General features: G+C 42.6%; 2 protein-coding genes and 1 pseudogene across 7 annotated transcripts in view; all 3 read right to left on the bottom strand.

Annotated features, from left to right (window-relative positions):
* Window positions 1-228: 228 nt before the first annotated feature.
* On the bottom strand, window positions 229-792 carry LOC119511301 (signal recognition particle 9 kDa protein-like). The gene has a single exon (XM_037806032.1). The coding sequence runs from the start codon at window positions 790-792 to the stop codon at window positions 532-534; it is 261 nt and encodes an 86-aa protein (XP_037661960.1). The 3' UTR covers window positions 229-531.
* Window positions 793-9,973: 9,181 nt separating this feature from the next.
* Window positions 9,974-10,148, bottom strand: LOC119510729 (annotated as a pseudogene).
* A 359-nt stretch (window positions 10,149-10,507) lies between these two features.
* The window catches only part of GART (phosphoribosylglycinamide formyltransferase, phosphoribosylglycinamide synthetase, phosphoribosylaminoimidazole synthetase), a 29,711-nt gene continuing 25,196 nt past the window's right edge, over window positions 10,508-15,022 (bottom strand). For 5 of the 6 annotated variants that reach the window (XM_037832192.1, XM_037832185.1, XM_037832177.1 and 2 more), the window contains 5 exons: window positions 14,452-14,589; window positions 12,923-13,053; window positions 12,598-12,739; window positions 11,508-11,623; window positions 10,508-11,410 (listed from right to left, as the gene is read on the bottom strand). In XM_037832192.1, coding sequence (XP_037688120.1) covers window positions 11,219-11,410; window positions 11,508-11,623; window positions 12,598-12,739; window positions 12,923-13,053; window positions 14,452-14,589 — 719 coding nt within the window. In that variant the 3' untranslated portion in view covers window positions 10,508-11,218. The remainder of the gene's footprint in view (window positions 11,411-11,507; window positions 11,624-12,597; window positions 12,740-12,922; window positions 13,054-14,451; window positions 14,590-15,022) is intronic. The other variant, XR_005216279.1, reaches the window with a different exon arrangement.

The following is a 15,022-nucleotide window of genomic DNA, read 5'->3' as shown; positions in this document are numbered from 1 at the left end:
TTGTAATTCATAAATTCCTTTAGATATAATTGAGACTACACTACTATACTTAATTAGGTGTATTACTATGCATAGTTAATCCCAGTTACCATATTATCTACTTACTGGTCATCAACAGCACAAATTTTTATGCTCCAAAAGAATTATCGATCCAGTAAAACGGCTACATTTAATTTTCTTTTAAAGACAGATGAAGTAAATTAAGGAAGATTGGCTTCTCTTAACTTCTTTTTCAAATTACTGATACAAATTTACCAAAGAAATAATTATATATTTTGCCTAACATCAAATTATCTGCACAAAGTTTCTAAGATAGATGTATTTCATGTTTAATTTCCAAAAATAAATAGAGGCTTTCTAACTGAAAGTATTTACATTCCTAGCTCTCTAAAGTAAACATTAAAAGACGATCTCTCGGCCTTTGAATATCCCACTTAGTTACATAAAGTATTTTCTGTCCCAACACTTCCTCAAATTCAAAAGATTATCTATTTACTTCCTAAGAACATGACAGTCTTCATTTCAAACCATTCAGTCAGTTTCCATGGCAACACTGCGGGATTCCTTGGCTACCATAAGTCGCATTAGTTGACTGTGGAATTTCTCAATCTTCTTTACATCTTGAGCTTGGTCTGTTCTATACACCAAGCAAACTAAATCATCTGTTACTTTAATACACAGACTTCCATCAGAATGCCTGCATTTGAGAACCACACGTGCCTTCACAGGGTCGGCGAGGTAGAGTTTCTCCGCCGCGCGGCTCAACTCCTCCCAGGTTTGGTACTGCGGCATCTTGGCTCGCGGTGGAAGGGGATGGGGGCGTGTGAATAATTTTAAAAGATTGAAATAATACCGATGGTCAAAGAAGAAACCACAAAGGATGTTAGAAAATACATTGAGACAAGTGAAAATGACAACACAACATACCAATCCCTCTACATTAGGCAGAGGCGCAAGAACCAGGAGCTCATTCCTTGCTCCGGGAAACAGCCTTCTCCTAGCTTTGGTTTCCTTCTCTCCTGGGATTCCCCGAAGTCACTGGCCATTCATTCCATCTTTTTGCTGGCTCCTCCCCTCTCTCTTGATTACTAAATATTCTAGTAATTTGGTGCACTCAGATTGTTTGATGTTCTGCGCTCTCCTTGGCCAACTCATAGTCCCAGTGCTTTAACTTCCATCTCTAAGTTAATGAGTGCCCCAGGAATGGTATCAAGATATCCAGTGACTCAACAAGGGTGTGCAAAGAAGAGCCAGCTCCCCTTTGAGCATCATTTTGCAAAAGAAAGGCACACTTTTCACTGGAATCCTAGAGGGTGCTTTAAATACTTTCAGAACACCAAACAAAAGCATGATTTAAAAGGCTGATTTGTTGTAGGTGCTGAGAAAGAGAAATAACTCCTTTACAAAATTGGATGGTTTCCAACACTTTGCTTTCAAATGACTTTCTGATGCTAGGCCATTGTCATTGTTCCCCCCATATAACTAGGTGCCATTGAGTGATATTGCTATAACTGAACAAATTTTCTTGTAAACTTTTGGAGTTTTGGTGACACAGAAAAATTTTAAATGAGGGTTAGGTTCTAGTGTCCACGAATGTTTCAATTAATGAAAGTTTCTTTTTTTTAATGAAATTAGTTCAGAAGATTAAACTTCATTTCTTTACTGCAATGCTTGGAGTACAGGTGGGGCTCAGGAATTTGCATTTTTAATAAGCTTACCCACAAGAAGTATCACCTTAAGGGATGGAGGATTTGGAGATTAGCCTTGTTACTCAGACAGATGATATTTAATATGATCTGTCACAAAGCATGAGAGTTCTGTCTGTAGTCATTTAAGACTTCATATTCAGAACATGATGTATTTTATAATAAAGATTAAATGCACTAATGTACTAATAATGTATATCAAAGACTATGAATTAAATTTTTGCGGTGATAGAGGAGTAGTGTCTTTCTGTCTTTACCATACAATTCACCCATTTAGAGTGTACAATTCAGTGGCTTTCAGTACATTCACAAGGTTGTGCAATTACCAGCACCAGTACAATTGCAACTACCAATTGATGTTAGAACCTTCTCATTACCCCAAAAAGAAACCCTGTACCCATCACCCCCAAATTCCCCTATCTCCCCTAGTCCTAGGCCACTTCTTACCTACTCTTGGTCTCTGTGGATGTGCCTATTCCCGACATGTCATATAAATGGTATCATTCAATATGTGGTCATCTGTGACTGCTTTCACTTAGCATAATGTTTTGAAGTGCGCATCAAAACCTCATTCCTTTTTATGGCTCAACAATATTCCAGTGCATGGATATGTCACATTTTAAAATTCATTCATCAGTCGATGGACATTGACTTGTTGTTTCCACTTAAATAATTTTTAGATGTTAAACTGGCTCCAGTTAAAGAAAGGTTGTCTTATGCTGGGGTAAATGTAAGATTTACACGTCCTGTGGAGGAACACCTACTTGAGGCTGTCTTTTAAATAGTGCTGGAGGAGGCAAAATGTATATATTAGAATGAAAATTGGTAAAAAGCAGCGCAGGGCAGATAAAATCTTGGTGTTTGAAAAGTCAAGGAAAACCAACAGCATAACATGAGCTTTTTATTTATCTTAAGCTGTGATTTTATTAATCTTCCTGAATTACTTGCAGCTACATCTGTCTCCTGAGCTATTATGGAGTTGCACCTTTGTCATATGGGGGCTGCCCTGCTGGCATGCAGCCCCTTGCTGTGTTTGGGACACCCACCATTGTGAGAGGCAGGTTCACCTCTCTCTAAGATAGCCAGAAGGGCTGTATTCCTGTTCTCCCTGAGCCCGGGCCATGGAGGGTGCAGGGACAACCTAAGCTTGGCTAACTGGATAATCCCACCTGGGACTTTAAACCTGGGTGAATGACCCAAAGAGATAGGATGGTCAGAATGAAGCTGCAGATCCAGTGTCCACTGGAGTGGGCCAGTAGGGAGCCGGGGTGTTGCCTGCCACCCCGCCCCCACCCCCTGGGGCATGATTTTGGGTGGTTCAGGTTGCTGATCCTTTTTCCCATCTGTGCTCTGAGCCCATGCCCAGCATTGTCATGCTACTGTGAATCCCCGGATGCTTTTCAAAGAATGCATTTCTTTTCCGGGAAGTTTACTGCATTTGGTTTCCACTGTTTGTTTCCTTCTAGTGCACACTAGATCAGGGGTTCTTAACCTTTGCTGTGCTGGTAGACCCGTTTGGCAGCCTGAAATCACCTAAAACCCCATTCAGAATAAAGTTTTTGAAATGCATAACATAAAATGCATGAATTATATGAGAAACACATTATATTGAAATACCAAAATCTTGCAAAAAAAAAAAAAATGCTAGTGAATGTGCTTATTCATTCATGCATTAAATAAAAGTTCGAGCAACGGTATCCTGCGATTGTAATTTTCAGGGATGATGAGCATAAATGGAATTTTGAGGCATGTTCTACAACTATAATGTGATATAAGAATATTTATGATTTCTTTTGGTTGCAGGTGCTTCCCAATACCACAGTGGTTTGTCGTCTAGACTCACAATTGAAGCAGGTGTGAAAATTCAAAAGTTAATGAAAATAAAGATGCATTTTTTTCCCACCCAAGTTAACAAGTCCATGAATTCTTTAACTTTTGATTTTAGTAACATATATACAACTCAAAATTTCCCATTTTAACCTCTTTCAAGTGTACAATTGTGATATTAATTACATTCATGGTTTTATGCTACCATCAACACCATCCGTTACCCAAACTTTTTCATCACCCTTGTGATGGTTAGGTTCATGTGTCAACTTGGCCAGGTGATGGTGCCCAGGTGTCTGGTCAAGCAAGCACTGGCCTAACCATTACTGCAAGGACATTTGTGGCTGGTTAATAAACCAGAAGGCTAGTTTATTAAGTCATCAATTGATTGTGTCTGTGGCTGATTACATCAAAAAGGGCATGTCTTCTGCAATGAGAGAATTCAATCAGCTGGATTTAATCCAATCAGTTGAAGACTTTTAAGGGAGAGAGGACCTTCACTTCTTCTGCTAGCCAGCAAAGTGTTTCCTGAGGAGTTCACTGAACACCTTTGTCAGAGTTGCCAGTTCGCTGCCTGCCCTTGCATCCTGCCCTACAGAATTTGGATTCATGCATCCCCACAGTTGCGTGAAATACTTTTATAAAATCATATTTACAGACATCTCTTGTTGATTCTTTTCCCTAAAGAACCCTAACTAATACAACCCCAAACAGAAACTTTGCATCCGCTAAACAAGGAATCCCACCTTTCCTCTCCCCAGCCCCAGTAACCTGTACTCTACTTTTTGTCTCTATGAATTTGCTTATTCTAGTTATTTCTTATCAATGAGATTATACAGTATTTGTCCTTTTGTGTCTGGCTTATTTCACGCAACATGATGTTTTCAAGGTAGTAAGATACACAGAGCATCTCTCACCTATCCAGGGATTGACCTGGCCCTCGTCCCTCCTCTGGCATCTCTCCTGGTAAACCTCTGGAAGCATGCAGAGTTTTGGCTGCTATAACCTTGAATGCTGTCTGCCACAAGCAAATGTCATTTTTAGAAAAGAGCATATACCCAGATGTTTTCCCAAAACTTTCATGCAAGCTTCTGGTATTCAGCCACCTTTGTCCCCCAACCCTGTAACTACTTAAGAGTAGTTGCCATAGGTGCAGATATATTCGAGTGAACTTCTTGCTGTCTCGCTGTCCATCATGAGGAAGCTGCAATGCTTTGGACTGATGGATCACCATGGCATTTGATGCCTCTTTCCTCAGAATGGCAACTAGCCCCTTGGTAGGGCGATTTGGGGCAGTCCTGGCTGGGCCTTCCCCTAATTCTCCTTTTGGGGTGTGTCTTGCTGCTGGTTCATCAGGAGGCAATAAGATCCATCCATGTTGTAGCATGTGATAGAACTACCCCCTGGATCCTTAACCCCACACTTATACACAGAACGCTAAGGCTAGACCTTCTGCAAAGAGAAAAATTAGGTATACATATTTTATTTTAAACCTTTATTTTAAACTTATGTTGAAAAATTTCAAAGCTACAGTAAAGTTGCAATAATACAATGAATGTTCATGTACTTTTCCTTTAGCTTTGCCAGTTGTTGACATTTTACCACATTTGCTTTATTTTTCTATGCATATATATATAAAATGTAAGCATATATTGTGGAGAGCCGTCTCCCGGGACGGGCATAGCGCATGCGCTGTAAACCTGCTCCAAAGTCCCCCCGCCCATCGAGTGGTGCCAAGATGGCGCCCACATCCTGCTTCCGGCTTCTGATGTATGTAACCACCCGCTGTATTCACCAATCATGCTTGTGTGCGTGGCGTTAGCCCATTGGATACACGCAAGGTTTATAAGAAAGTTCCCGGGCAAAGCTCGGGGAGACAGCCCACAAGGAGCCGCGCCTGACGGCCGCATCGAGGTTGTTCTCCCCCGAGGCGTCTTGCCCCGGGCGGAACCTGTAAAGAGGATGATTGCCTAGTTCCATTAAAAGCCTACATGCTTCACTGCTGCGAGTCCAGAGTGATCACGAGTGCGTCGGGTAAGACATTGTCCGCACCCTCTCTCCCCTTATCTCTCTGGTCCCCATCGCCGGCCGACCGAGGACTCGAGGCGGGGCGGAGAAAGCGCCGGACAAGTGGTGGCCCGTACGGGGAACCTCATTCGCGTTCCCCTCGACCCGACGGAGACGTGCTCCCGGGATCCGTGGTTTGACCTCCGCGACTGATCACCGCGAGAAGGTAAGCACCCCCTTTCCATACGAGGACTAGGGCCCGTGGGCGTTCAGGTAGCCCCGGGGACTCGGAAGAGCTCTCCGAGTGATTACAAGATAGTGCCGACTGCAAACATGGGGCAGTCTGAAAGTTCACCCCTATTAACCCCCTTAAAGACCCTTTTGAAACAGCGGGGTATCTCAATTAAGAGAAGTTCTCTCCAGCGATTTCTTGATGATGTGGCCACTTTTGCCCCCTGGTTTCCTTGTTCTGGCAGCCTTAATCTGCCCTCTTGGATGAAACTTGGTCGTGATATAGACCGAGCGCGCCAAACGGGTGTCTGTTTGGACCCGATTCTAGTCCTTATATGGGAGACTGTTAAGGGCCATATCGCTCCCTCCATGTCACAGTGGAAAGGCCCTGACCCGGTGCTCGGCTGGGCCGGAGGCTCTGTTTGTGTTTTTCCCCAGGAACCAGGACGTCAACCAGTGTGGGTTCCGGAAAGACTGGTGGGAACCGTGGCATCACCTGGGGAGGCCGGGGAGCAGCTGTCAGAAATGCCAACGAATATACGGCCTGGGCCATTGGACCAAGCCTCCGGCCTTCAGGGACTTGAGAACATTAGGAAATTGAAGCCTGTTAGTTTCGACCTTTCCACACTGGGCGAGACTGTAAAAAATCTGTGGGACCAAGTCACCTCTTGGTTCTCTTGGCCCAATTTGACTAATTGGATTCTCTTGATGGTGGGACTATTGGTGGGATTAGTCATTGTTAAATCTTTGCTAGAACGCCTGTTTCAAGCGCGGCAGTACCGTGTTACCACTATGATGGCTATGTCCTCCACCTTTGATACCCCCAACAGCGACCATTCTGATGGCCATACCCCATCCTGGCCGCCTCGGGCGGGGCACTCGGGAGCGAGGTTTGTAGCTAAGCGCGCAGCTGTGTCCCGGGTATAACGGGCGACGCCAGCAGTCATAATTTTTGTCTCAGGTAGGTCCCTAAGGCAGAGTCATAGTTGTGGCCAGACTTGACTCTAGCCAATGCATAGGGACGCCTAGTGACGCCTCCGACTCTGGTTAATGCTATCCCTGCCCCCGCCTTTGTCCCCCAGTTGCAAGGCAAAGCACTGCAGGGAGAGTCATGTTGTTTCCAGCTCACGGACTCTCCTGTCTCCATATGAGGTGAGCATTCTGGTCGGTGCTAGAGGCTCCGCCGCTAAATGGCTGAGACCTAGTCCAGACTCCCCAAAGCACCGGAACAAATTGTGAGCCATCTGGGTTCACGGGAGCACACTCATCACTGGGGACACTGGGTCGATATAAATAATAAAGGGGGAGATGTGGAGAGCCGTCTCCCGGGACGGGCATAGCGCATGCGCTGTAAACCTGCTCCAAAGTCCCCCCGCCCATCGAGTGGTGCCAAGATGGCGCCCACATCCTGCTTCCGGCTTCTGATGTATGTAACCACCCGCTGTATTCACCAATCATGCTTGTGTGCGTGGCGTTAGCCCATTGGATACACGCAAGGTTTATAAGAAAGTTCCCGGGCAAAGCTCGGGGAGACAGCCCACAAGGAGCCGCGCCTGACGGCCGCATCGAGGTTGTTCTCCCCCGAGGCGTCTTGCCCCGGGCGGAACCTGTAAAGAGGATGATTGCCTAGTTCCATTAAAAGCCTACATGCTTCACTGCTGCGAGTCCAGAGTGATCACGAGTGCGTCGGGTAAGACATTGTCCGCACCCTCTCTCCCCTTATCTCTCTGGTCCCCATCGCCGGCCGACCGAGGACTCGAGGCGGGGCGGAGAAAGCGCCGGACAATATATTTTTTTCTGTACCACTTGAGAGCAATTGCAGACATCATACCTTTCATCCCTAAATACTTCAGCGTTTATCTTCTAAGAACATTTTCTTAAACACAGTTCAGTTATCAAATTAAGGAAATTTATCAATACTAGTATCAATTTAACATTTAATATCAAGATCAGCTAATATATAGGTCATGTTCAAACTCTTCCAAATGAAACAAGGATGTCCTTTCTAGAATTCTGATTCAGGATTGAATCTAGGATCATGCATTCATTTAGATGTCATGTCTTCTTTAATCTGGAACAGTTCCTCAACCTTACTTTGGATTTCATAACATTGACATGTTCGAAGAGCACAAGCCAGGTTTGTTTAGTTATACACTCATTTTAAAGTCAGTTAAGAACTATAGAACAAGTCTCTCCCTTGGCCATTCTTAGGGAAGCACAGTGAAGACAGTTTCTCTTGAGTTCACTGGTCTCCCCACTCCCAAATTTAAAACTCTTGGCATCTGTTCAATTTCCCTTACTTTGTGAAAAGTCTCTTTACAATTTTTAACACAGAGAACTTTATTCCATCATATTCAGGCCCATATCATGGGCAGAAGTGGTTTCAACTTCAAAACAACTTCTGTGGCCTTGCAACAGCTCTTCTCTGGAGCTTCCACTATCCATGCAAGCTTGGGGTCTTCAGTCTCAAGCGTGATTGGGGAGAAGAAAGCCTCCTGAGGGCTCTACTTCTCTAGGGACTTTAAAGATAAAATGAGCACAGTGATTCTTAAGTTTACTGGTAATCAATGTCAGAGAATTGAACAAGGTACAAACAGACATGGACAACTTATAAAACACACAGTTGGGTGTCCTTGGTCTATAGTTCCTAATAATGTGCTGGGACTCACCAGTCCCATCCCCTTCCCCTTGGAGCTCCTGAGCCTTTATTCATTAAACATGGTTTTATCAGGTTCCTCCACCAGGCATTGGGGGAATGGTGACCCTAGGGCCTATAGATGGTCGAAAATACCACTTAGTGATTCCCTCCCATCAGACCTTCCCTTACTACTTCTAATCCCACTGGGCAGGGGGTGGTGACTGGTAAGGATGAGAGAAGTGCCTTTGGGTCAGGTGGCTATGCATCCTTCTACTCCTGTGGTAGCAGGGAAATGCAGTACTAAGCTTGATATCCTATGGGTAGGACCATTCACATGTGCCCAGTATGTCAACCTACACCTCCCAGTTCCCAAATGACTGGCTAGATGGAAGATACTGGCATCATTAACATTTAACACAGGTGAAGGAGGGATGAGTATCTGCACCAGTGCCGTTTGATACTCCTGGCCAGAACACCCGAAGAACTCATCAGCATCCATGACCTAACCCACTTTTTTTTTTTCCTAAAGAGAAAGAGGAAGGAGTGGGAGAGGGAGGGGGGAGAGGGAGAGAGAGACAGAGAAGGGACACACAATAGCAAGAGCAAGCATCCTGAGTGCTGGTAACAGGTCACTGGCCGGTCCTTTAGCCACAGTGACATCTGACACGGGCTGTGCTGGCTTGAATGTATTATGTCCCCCAAAATGCCATTATCTTTGATGTAATCTTGTGCGGGCAGACATATCAGTGTTGATTAGATTGTAATTCTTTGAGTGTTTCCATGGAGATGCACCCCACCCAACTGTGGGTGATGACTCTGATTGGAAAGCTTCTGTGGAGGTGTGGCCCCACCCATTCAGCATGGGCCTTAATGAGTTTACTGGAGCACTATATAAGCTCAGCCAGAAGGAGAGAACTTGCTACAGCCAAGAGGGACACTTTGAAGAACGCACAGAAGCTGAGAGAGTAGCTGCAGATGAGAGACAATTTGAAGATGGCTGTTGAAAGCAGACTCTTGCTCCAGAGAAGCTAAGAGAGGACCAATACCCCAAGAGCAACTGAGAGTGACATTTTTGAGGAACTGCAGCCTAGAGAGGAACATCCTGTGAGAAAAACATTTTGAACCCAGAACTTTGGAGCAGAGACCAGCCATATGCCTTCCCAGCTAACAGAGGTTTTCTGGACACCATTGGCCATCCTCCAGTGAAGGTACCCAATTGTTGATGCATTACCTTGGACACTTTATGGCCTTAGGACTGTAACTGTGTAACCAAATAAACCCCCTTTTATAAAAGTCAATGCATTTCTGGTGTTTTGCATCCTGGCAGCATTAGCAAACTAGAACAGGGGCCAAAATATAATATTCTAGAAAGAAGAGATAAATAGAAACAGTGAATATAAGATTAGGAGACACTGCCACACTACTGGAAAGAGACATATTTCCTTTCACGTGGAAGCTTTTTCCCCAGAAAGAAAGCAAAACAGAACAGCAAAACACAAGGCAAAAAACATGAAAAAAAGATAGCGCGAGCTCTGCTAATGTCTGTTTGACAGGTTTATCCCCGTGGGGTTGCAGTGTTTCTAGAGGTGCTGCAATACCAGGTCGATGCATGAGATGGATGGAGCAAGCTCCTATTCCATCTCCCTGCTCCCCAAATCCATTTAATATATTGTCCTCGGATAGAGGACGTATCAGATATTAAACTAAGAACAGATACTACACTTGAGTTAAGAAGCAATCCCACTGACTTTTTTTAAAAATCTACGATCCCATACCAAAGTACCTGGAATCCCCTAAACATGCTGTCCCATCATACATTTTTATTCATCTGGGTATATTGCCCTCCACTTGCCCTAATGCCTCCCAAATGGTGCCTAGCACACACTTCCAATATCCCATGTATCACCATTCTGGATGTTATGCTCAGGATGAATTTGTTCGGAGGAACTGGGAAATAAAAGCTAACCTCTGAGTGACTACTCTGTGCCAAGCATTGTTCTTAGCACTTTACATGTACCATTTTCTCCAAACAACTATATGGTAGGCACTCTGCATCATCCACACTTTATCAGACAAGAAAACGGAGAGACAGGATAAGTAACGTGTCTAAGGTCCTATGTTTCAATCTAGATGTCACCAAGCACTCCATTCAGTTCTCTATGATTTATAAAGAGCATGGATGTTTATAATTCTTGGAGTAACTGTGAAGCTAAAAATTGGGTACTACAGAAAGTGCTAATCATTAGAGGCATCTTGAATGATATTTCAAAGCACAAAGAATATGCATATGCTTCAGTATGACACAAAGGTATGATCAGGATAATCTGAGAAGTCTCAATTCAAATCAGCAGAGATATGCAATATGCAGGAGAGACATTAGCTTATTAGACTTACGAAACTTATAACAATGGAGGTGATATTGGTCAGAAAGGGAGGATTAAGAAAGAGTAAGAATTTTGGTATCTTGTTTGGCTGATATTGAAAGGAATTCTGCCGTGACTAGCTTGATTGTGAACAAGATGGTCCTAAACAGGTAAAAGCCGAAGAACCAAGAGAAGATAAATGTGTCTTAGGCATTAGTTCTACTAGGTGATACTGGGTATGAAGTTGACAGGTTCCTTAAAGCACTCCTACTTGTGCTGCACTAGTCCCTTTTTAAAATAAATCTGTTCATAAAATAAATGGCCAAAGAGTAAAAGATGAGGGTTTCTAATAGCAGTTTTTCTTTTGGGCAGTGTCCACACTAAAAAGCCATTGTGCAAATAGCTGAAACTCTTTCAAAAATGATCCATTTCTGAATTAGGAGGCTTCATTCTTCTTTGACCCAACAGATCTTGCCATTTTCTCCAAGCTGCACTGTTCCACTGGCCACCAGCTGTAGGGCTGCAGGAAATATTTTATGTTCTGCTAATTTTACTCTTTCAGATAGAATCTCAACAGTGTCACCCCTCTTCACTGGAACAGCTTCTTGCAAAATAATTTGTCCAGCATCTACGGCTTCCTGGAAGAGAGGGCAAACGTTTTGAACATTACCTTGTAAGTCAGTTCAAATCACTTGTAAATGCTAATAACACTTTGATAGGACAAGATGTACTCACAGCTACAAAGTGTACGGTGCACCCAGTGACTGTGACTCCAGCTTCCAGGGCTTGCTCATGGGCATTTGAACCCTTAAAAGAAGGTAGCAAAGATGGGTGGATGTTGAGCATTTTCCCTAGAAATTAATCAAAACCTAATGAGAATTTTTAAATCCTATGATTTCAGTCAACAGAATATACACTTTCTTTTTTAGATTCAGAAGCAGGATTACTCTGGGATGGGGGTTTTCTTTGCCCAGGGCAGAAATGAGATAAAGAAAGGTGGCTCTGGCGGCAGCAAGTGCCTGCCATGTGCACAGGAGAAGGCAGATGGAAGGACTCTGAACAGGCACCTGCAGTAACTACATGTGGTGGCCTAATTCTGGACAGTGGGACTCTTGAAGAAAATTCAGCTTGTCACTGGCATATACTATTAGAAAGAGGAGAGGGGTTCTTGCACAATGCATGAGCACTTCCATGTCCACCAGTCAAATGCTGGGATTAGCTCCTTGGGCCTTATGTTGCCAAGGCATTGCCCATTTTGTATGACAGCAGGACTGGTATTAACTACCTTCACTCAAGGAAATATAAACTTTTTGGAGGGGAAAATGCACTTACTGCTCAAATATGTGCACATACACAAAAGGGGAAACAGGATGCAGACAAAACTTTTTGGGAAAATGGCACCAACACAAGATTATTTGTGTTTTCTGGCAATGACACCTTCCTTTGTGTACACTTCTTAAGAAGAAGACAAAATCTTCATTTTGGGATACAGGAGACCATTTTCTCTAGCTTCTTTATACGTAAAAAAGGAAAGCCCATGTCTCTTTCTCATTGATATATTATCAATGAAGTTTGCAGTAATGTAAAACAAACCCTCTGACCTAAGCTATACTGGAAAAAATGATTCACTATAGCAGGACAAAGGAATGAGCAAAAAGTTAATAAAATATTATTGGGTCATTCTTTGGGCTAAAGCAAAGGAAACTGTGATCTGTGTTAAAATATCACAGCAAATATTTCACTACTGAATTGTTTGTCAAGTTAACTATTCAGTGGTCCATTTTCAGTTGATTTCTCAATGTGAGGTCAAAAAATTTTTGCTTACCATTCCATTTTTTGACAAAGGGGCCCGACAAAATTCTCATGAATCCTGCAAGACAAACTATGTCTACGGAGAACTCTTCAAGGATCTGGTCAACTGCACTGTCAAAATTGACACGACTTTTATATAATTTATGATCAATTACCTGTAATAGAAAAAGACAAGCACGATCTTTCTCAATGAATTACCAAAAATAATTAAAATGCAACCTGTACATAGACCACACTTCGCTTTCTTCCGAAGACACACCTTTGCAGAAGTCCAAACGAGCAAGTGACTATGAGTTTAAATACAGCCCACAGCAAAGATAATTTTCAAAGTAACTTACTCTGGTGGGAATACCAGCTCTTTGTGCCTTATCTAACCCAGCCACGTTGGCTTTGTTGGAGATAACCACAACAATGTGTGCAGAGCTATTTGGTCCTTGAGTACCGTCTATGAGGGCCTGGAGGTTTGATCCTGAAAAAGGAGAAAAACACAAATGAGCTCACACTTCTAAAAAAGATACATGTGCCATTTTGAATAGGGGAAGGTCAAGATTTCTAAACGAATTTCTTAGAAAAGATTGGCAAAATATGTGAGGGTTTTAAAAAATTTTTATTCCCTTCGTCTCAGGATAATGGCTTAATAGCTTGTGAAAAATATCGAATACCTGGCTCGAGGATATATAATTCATCATGCAAAATAATATAACATGATTTTAAAACTGTCTGACAATAAGTGGGAAGACATCCATGTTCATGGATTGGAAGACAGTTAAGATTGTTAAGATGGCAGGGCTTTCTAAATTCGTCTATACATTCAGAGAAATCCCCATTAAAATTCTATCTGCCTCTTTTGCAGAAAATGACAAACTTATCCTACAATTCATAAGGATATGCATGGAACCCAGAGTAGCCAAACCAATCCTGAAAAAGAAGAACAAATTTGAATGATTCACCACGTCCCTGATTTCAAACTTATTATACAGCTACAGTAATCAAGAACATTGTGCTAGTGATATAAGGCTAGGCATTTAGGTCAATGGAATAGAACTGAGAGTACGGAAATAAACCCTTTAAGGTCTATTGATTTTCGACAAGAATGCCAAGACAATTCAACGGGGGAAAGAATCAAGAATGAAGTTAGACCCTCTTCCTCAAACCATATACAAAAAGTAACTTAAAATGGATTGAAGACTTAAATGTAAGAGTTAAAGAGTAAAACAAAAAACAAAAAACACGCCAAGTCAAATCAAAACAAAAAGTAACTGCGCAACTGGAATAAGCTGCTTAATTAAACAAGAAAATTGATCTTTTCAAGAAGAATAATCCAGACAGCCCTTGCAATGGCTTCCTTGCAGGGCTGTCCACTAGGGCTTAAAGCACACTGAATCTTTAAGATGGACTTGCGAGGTACATAGATTTCTGGGAATGCATCCTTAAAAAACAATCAGATATGCACTTAAAAAACAAGAAATTATGCTAGATCTACCTGAGAATATACTTGTTTTATTACTTTACCCCTTTAGCCACAAAGGTCAACCATAAATTCCTTATTCTTATTACTATTAACAATTAAAAACCATCAACTGCTTTAAGACTTTTCTTAAGGTCACAATACAAAATAAGTTGGAATTTCCATCCTTTTTAGTTTCTCTTCCTTCGACTACCCTCCTGACACCGTTTATACCATTTCCTTTGGGATAGGCTTCAAATGTGTATGGGAAGTGGGAAGACTAAGGACGCTGAAAGACCATACCCCTGAATGACTCCCCCTCCCTCACACATGCCGAGAGCTTCCTCACAGTTGGAAAATTTTTTGGGGGAAGAGGGAAGAACATTTCTACAGCTTGACAGTAAAGAGGCCAGATCTCACCTGTTCCAGATATTAAGACAGCCACTCTTGCCTTTTTTGGTTGGATAGAGAAATGATTTTCCAGGGAGCCATTCTCCAACACTGACCCATTTATCTGCATGGTTTCAATCAGATGCTTGACTTTCACACGAGGGGAACCTTCATTGCAAACGCACCCATAAAAAAGTAAAAAGGAATTTGTGAATTGACAGGAATAATGGAAAGAAAAATACTTTATGAAAACTTAAGGATACTGTATTTTATACTGAAAATGAGACATCAAGGAACAAAATCAGTAACAGGTTTGTATCACTTAACATTACTCATTCATAGAATATTCCTGAGGGTGAACAAATGTAACCACCTACTTCAGTTAAACAATTACAGAGCATATTGCTACATCTAAGCACATATTGGCTACATCACTGCCTGTCAGTATTCTGCCTCCCCCCATCTTCCAGGACGGGGGTGGGGAGGGGGCCATGCATGAGAGGGCTGGACCTCCTGGCGTCACGGGTAGGCATGTAACCCCAGCAAGGGGTCAAAGATGTCATATAGGATGTGAGCTCAAGATATCTTTCTGGCATTTGGA

The sequence above is a fragment of the Choloepus didactylus genome, chromosome 1 (genome assembly GCF_015220235.1).
Source record: "Choloepus didactylus isolate mChoDid1 chromosome 1, mChoDid1.pri, whole genome shotgun sequence".
Lineage (NCBI taxonomy): Eukaryota > Metazoa > Chordata > Mammalia > Pilosa > Megalonychidae > Choloepus > Choloepus didactylus.
The sequence above is the reverse complement of the archived record's forward strand: the minus strand, read 5'-3'. Positions and strand labels throughout refer to the sequence as shown.